Source organism: Dunckerocampus dactyliophorus, chromosome 12, assembly GCF_027744805.1.
Source record: "Dunckerocampus dactyliophorus isolate RoL2022-P2 chromosome 12, RoL_Ddac_1.1, whole genome shotgun sequence".
NCBI classification, from domain to species: domain Eukaryota; kingdom Metazoa; phylum Chordata; class Actinopteri; order Syngnathiformes; family Syngnathidae; genus Dunckerocampus; species Dunckerocampus dactyliophorus.
The window spans coordinates 21,986,352-21,992,351 of NC_072830.1; the positions used below are offsets into that span (position 1 = coordinate 21,986,352).

General features: G+C 41.7%; 2 protein-coding genes across 3 annotated transcripts in view; one reads left to right on the top strand and one right to left on the bottom strand.

The window, feature by feature from the left end:
• Window positions 1-2,468, top strand: part of kcnab1a (potassium voltage-gated channel subfamily A regulatory beta subunit 1a) — a 70,070-nt gene extending 67,602 nt beyond the window's left edge. For both annotated transcript variants that reach the window (XM_054793605.1, XM_054793606.1), the window contains exon 14: window positions 189-2,468. In XM_054793605.1, the coding sequence (XP_054649580.1) occupies window positions 189-278 (90 nt within the window). In that variant the 3' untranslated portion in view covers window positions 279-2,468. The remainder of the gene's footprint in view (window positions 1-188) is intronic.
• Window positions 2,469-2,572: 104 nt separating this feature from the next.
• On the bottom strand, window positions 2,573-5,418 carry ssr3 (signal sequence receptor, gamma). Its single transcript, XM_054793634.1, has 5 exons — window positions 5,190-5,418; window positions 4,829-4,955; window positions 3,145-3,243; window positions 2,910-3,041; window positions 2,573-2,838 (listed from the first exon to the last, which is right to left on the bottom strand). Exons 1-5 carry the CDS (start codon window positions 5,320-5,322, stop codon window positions 2,772-2,774), a joined length of 558 nt encoding a protein of 185 aa, XP_054649609.1. The 5' UTR covers window positions 5,323-5,418; the 3' UTR covers window positions 2,573-2,771.
• Window positions 5,419-6,000: the final 582 nt, after the last annotated feature.

The window sequence follows — 6,000 nt, forward strand, 5'->3', positions numbered from 1 at the left end:
TCTTTTTGCTTTTTCAGCTCCCAGGTGGCTGTTCTGTTTTTGTTGTTACTTAAATTGATTTCTTACAAAAATCATGTCTAAAATGAATCTCTAATTTAAAAATATAATTATATAAAACACAAGTGCCTAAGCTTTTGTTTCCTACTCATATTCCTCACTTTTCGCAATGGTGTCTGTCTCTTGTGTAGGTCCTTCCTAAGATGACCTCCCACGTGGTGTCAGAAATTGATCACATTCTGGGCAACAGGCCATACAGTAAGAAGGACTACCGCTCTTAAGTGCTGCTCCAGACTTGTCACACTGCAATCATGGACCTTAAGGGCCATGTTTTTTTTTCCTCTTGGTTGGCTGCAGCCAACCTCAAGACCAGAACAGACCCGGGCTGTCATTGCATGACCTTGTCGGTTTGCTCGGTTTTGCAAAGCTCAAATCGGGGGCAAATCTGCTCAGCCGCTCTTGCAGATGCTTCTAGTTTAGCTTAGTGGCCTGTTATGGATTTAGATACCAGAAGTGAGCCTATTTTACATAACGGCAGCACAGCAGGAGCATTACAAGCAAAAAAAAAAGTGCCTTGCATGAGGGCAATTTGGAAGTACAGTAGAAAGTTTGAGTGTGACTCCTCCCGCTCATACTCCCATATGGCTCGTTTGCGCTCGATTACCACCCGCCTGTTTTACTTTTTGGCACAAATGTGACAATAAATATGACTATGAAGCTAATTACCACTTGAGATGAGCTCAGCGGCATCATGTAAGTTGTCATACCAATATGACAGCAACAGGTTTCACTCCAAATGACCCTTTTATACTACCTATGAAATATATTCAGTAAAAGTACGCTGCAGATACAAATAGAAGCAAATGATCAAATGCATGTTCTGAGTTTCCTCTTAACAAAGCACATCATTCAATGAAGAAGCCTATTGAAGAGGTTGCCATTTGGCGAGATGGAAGCACGTCGCCCCCCTGTGGTAAACTGAGGAACTACAGGGTACAGGGATGAAAGGAAAACGTGGGCTCCCTTTTCCTACAGGTGTATTTATCTTATTTTCTGCCTATCAGTGCAACCTGTATTGCTAAATGAATCAAGGCAACAAAGCTATTCTCGTAATAATTCTTAATGACTGTAAAACAAATGTTGTAGGGTAGTTATATTTTAAGATGTTTGATGTATATACTGTAGAATGCTAGGGTATACCTTTGTAACATATGAACAGCCACCCAGAAGCCCTGCACAGGATAGTATATGAATAAGATGTAAATAATTATTTATTTGAGTTGCACTATTCAGTTGTTCATCCTCCTGCGGGTTTACATAATAGAGGGAAATGTCTTTTATAAAATAGCAACAGGCCATTTCGTTTTTCATTTGCCTCATATTGTTATAAGTGTGACGTGACTATGAATGACCATTTCTGACCTTGACCATGAATATCAGACTAAACCTTAGCGCTCAGTACAACTTTGTAAGTTCTCAGCATCGAAATGCAATAGTTGACTCACGAGCCAACCAGGCAGGGAGACGAGTGACAAGCATTCAATGTAACTTGGTGGAATTTGTCAGTTTTAAGTAGATTTTGTGGACAGACGGCCTGTCGGTGTTCGTGTTTGTGTGACATTTTCACCACTCAACCGTGTGCCTTGACAAGAGGAGCAAATAATCAGGGATGTTTTTAAAAGAACAATTTCTAAAGTGTTTAAGGAGGAATAAAGTCAGATGTGAAGGCAGTGGATCCCCGAAAATTTGCAGATTTTTTAGTGAGAAAGCCCGTCCGCTCAAAAAATGGGCCCTTGTTTTGCAGAAAGCCCATCTCAAGTCAGTAATCATTTAAAAATATTTGATAATCTAGCATAAAATGTCAGTTTAACACATAACCGCATAATAACAAAAAAAGCGACAGGAAATGGTCAGAGGCATTCGTCAGCTTGCTTAGGAGGTACTCGTTTATTCGCAAAAAGCGGCTTAACAAACACAAAAGGCACAATAGAACAGAGGTTCATCAACTCGAACCACGAACCCGTCTCACTCGCGGTTCAACACAAACACAAGGCATGCCGGGAAACCCACGCGCACCCTTCCCCAACCCGCTCCAATACGGTACATGTTGGTTTGAGGCTTGAATGTTCGTTTGTACCATGTACTTCCTGCTGGTAGCGCCACGTCCAAAGGAAAGGAGCATAAAAGAGTGTCAAAAATAGACATTTTTACGGGCATCTCAATTACTTGCGTTTATTTGCTATTGGTGGGTGGGTTTAGTGCGTAACCCCCGAAGTGAATGAACAGTCGTAATACCTGGTCGAATTTCCATTCTTGTTTAAGACACTGAAAATGTCAGATCACGTTTCAATATTTACAGCAGAAAAACTGGGGATATTTTTGTGTAGGTGACACACTAATGATAACCATGTTATATTTCCTCTGCAAAACTCTGTATATATGATGTGATCCTGAATAAATGCTTTGCCAATGGAAACATTAGCCAGTGTTTGCTTCGTTCATTTTTTTTGTAGTTACGCCTCAATGATTCTACTAAAAAGTCACCATGTCCACACAGAGAGAGAGAGACAGCAGATGTCACTTGTCAATTTTATTGTTACAAAAAAAGAGAAGACGCCTGGAAGAAGACCCTCCAGATAATTGATCATGAATTTCATGAAAATGAAATGTGATATTTCCCCCCCATTTAACAGAACTTTAGTGAAAAAGTATTTAACCCACTTTTAAATCCAACCCTCCCTCCATCCCTCCAGCATCAGCATCCTCCTCCTCTTCTACTTGGAGCCAGTGGACAGCAGAGCAATCAGTCCTGACGAAGCACTGATTGAAAGGATGTAGTTGCTGTGGAGTGAAAAGTGTGTTACCATGTTGCGTGTATCTAAGACTTTACATGAAAACTGATTGGTACGTACACAGTGGGGTTGAAGTTCTTGAGCAGGAAGAAGGAGGCGACAATGACGAGCACCAGGAAGAGAGTGTTGTTGTAGAAGATGGAGAAGGTAGTGGCCTCGTAGTCGGCCACCTCGTTCTTCTTCCACAGGATCCTAATCAAACACAAAATACAACATCAAACTGTTTTAATTGCTGAATGAAAAGGTGAGGCCTAAATCTGATATGGCGCTCAAGGATCCTGCATATTTTTATTACCTCTCGTCTTTTTCCTTGCGGGACATTTTGCGATTGTCGGCTTCTGACAGCTTCCTGGTCACCTCCTTGGAAACGGCATCCTCACGTTTCTGAGCGACTCTGTGGAAGAGTTGGGGGGAAAAATTCAGAGGAAAATAGTGATTTGGATGTAGGCTAGAGATGGTCAAATGAGCCCGAAACCTCCAAGCTTGTGTCAGCTTGTTTCCTGAATCACACTGCTTCAAAAGAGTGCTTCGGCGCTTTCTGCAAATAACAAATAAGCTACTGAACGATACCTGTTTGTAAGAAAAGCCTTGGCATTTTTTTATGCAATTTGACAACGGCGACCGTGACTCCGTTGAGTGACATGTGTTGCTTTGACTTCTTTCTTCCACTAGATGTCCCTAATGTTATTTTCACCCAAGCACCAAAGTTTAGAATCTGTTCCGGCACAATTTAAAGAAAAGCCTCAAAACTGTATTTCCTCCAATAGTGGCCAAATATTAAAGAAACACATCGAATAAACGCCTCAATCTTTCATTTAAAGGAGACAATGATGTGACACACGCTTCAAGGAAAGACTCCAATAATCAATTAAGAATATATGAATATTTTGGGGGGAGTAGCTTTGAGAAAAATACAGAAAAACTTGTATAAAGGCAAATTGAAATGAATTACAATATATTCCAACGAGCGTAAACAAGAGTCTGTGGTGAGCAGAAAATATGCTCCAAATACGCAAGCCCAAGCTGTACAGGTGGTCCCTCTGGATACGGTGTTCCGTGTTACAGAGTTTCGTGGTTACGAACAAGGACGCTAGAACTGAACAGGACTGTCGACTCAGCCGCGGATGAATGTAACGGACTGTAGTACGCCATGGAGCAGAAAGTCCGCCGTGATGGTGCGCAAGAGAGGAGGGCGGGGCTAGCCGGACAACAGTGTACAATGTATTCACCAGCTCAGAGCTGAGTATAAAATAGTTATACGCTGTGAGTACACTTAAAGGATCTGCTCCTATGACAGCGACGGTAATTACTAAGGAGCGTAGTGGTATTATTACTGAGATGGAAACAGAACCAATATCCCAGTGGGCCTGATGATGATTCAGGAGAAGGCTAAACATTTCGAGTTTGATTTGTTCTCCAGCCTCGTGTACGTCGTCCTCCCAATAAGCCACAGGGATAAAGGCAAGGAACTGTTTTAAATGTAATTGTTTAATTTTATCTTTTTATTTGAGTAGTGCACATTTCCTTCATGTGTGGGTGCCCTCACGTGTTCGTTCATCCATCCATCTTCTAAGCTGCTTAACCTCACTAGGGTCGCGGGTATGTTGGAGCCTATCCCAGCTGACTTCGGGCGAGAGGCGGGGTACACCCTGGACTGGTCGCCAGCCAATTGCAGGGCACATACTGACAAACGACCATTCACACTCACATTCATACTTTTGGACAATTTAGAGTCGCCAATTAACCTGATCTTACGTGTTCATTTAGGTGTGATTTAAGATTTGTGTTAGATTAACACTCAATATACATCACGGTCTAAGAATGGAACTTGTTTGTAAACCGAGGACCATCAGCATGGTGTTCTCTAAGGGGAGTGGCACACTTTCAAAATCTCAGGTCCATTCACAATGATGATTTTAATAACAAGATCTTAGCAGTGATCCTATACAAAAACAACAGCGTGTGTTCTTGCATCTTACTTGTGTTTGAGAACAAACTTGACGTTTTTGTAGGCGAAGGCCACCAGGTAGGTGCTGACCAGCGTCATCACAGCATACAGGACTGCAGACTGGACAAGATCCATGTGCCAAATCCTCCAAAAAAGCCCTGGAAGCAGAGACACCAGCAAACGTGACTCCATCATTGAGAACGTGAATAGTGTCCAATAGCATGCTAACTAACGTTAGCATGTGTTCTTGCTCCTGTTGTCATTATACACGAACCTTTCTAACTATTGAAGCACACTTTTATAATAGTAAATGATAAAAAATTCAATATTATTGCATGCATGATGACTTCACTGAGTGCTACAAATCAGGCTTGCAGGAGCTAACTACTCACAAATGGGGATGGCAGACACAATGAGAGCATTTCCGTAGAATAGCGCGGTGGACTTCGCCGACAAGTTTCTACTGAAGTCCTGGAGGAGAAGGTCTTCCTCTGACTGCTGTTTGTTGCTGACTTTAGGGGCCATAACGGGGTCAAGAGTGTCTGGCCGGCTTGACTTACGTTCAGCAGCGAACACAAGAGGACTGACACGTCGCTACGAGAGGAAAAGAGAGACGCGTCAGCACTAATCCGGAAGTACACGACTATCTTCTTCGCGCATCACAATGAGCTACAGCATAGCACCACTATTGCCCTCTAGAGAAAGAATAGGAACACTGCATCTACATGGCAAAGATCAGTCCCCGTGCATATGAAATAAAAATAAACCGATGTATATGTTTTGGACGATACAGACCTGATAAAAATCTTAAGATCAGTTGAAAAATTGCTAGAATTTTCACCTGATCACCTGTTCAAAAGACAAAAAATTGCTAGAATTTGCATTTTGCGCATTTGGATCTTAATGAGGTTTTAAGTAGAGCTACAATATGCAAAAACAAGAAGGGGCAGTGAGTCAAAATGCACTTTGAAAAAGTAATTTATTAAAAACAACAATTAAACTGAAATAGGCTGTTTATCAGCTGATTAAAAAGTTTAAGACCATTGCTCAAAAAATAACCAAACAACTCTCCAAACCAGAACAAAAAATGTTCCCAGTAGGACTCAGTAATGAGTAGCTTTACTGTTCTTGTTAATCACTTCAAAAATTGGTTTGGGCATGCTTGATGCGAGTGTTTCCAGGAGGCTAGTGGGAACATTGCTC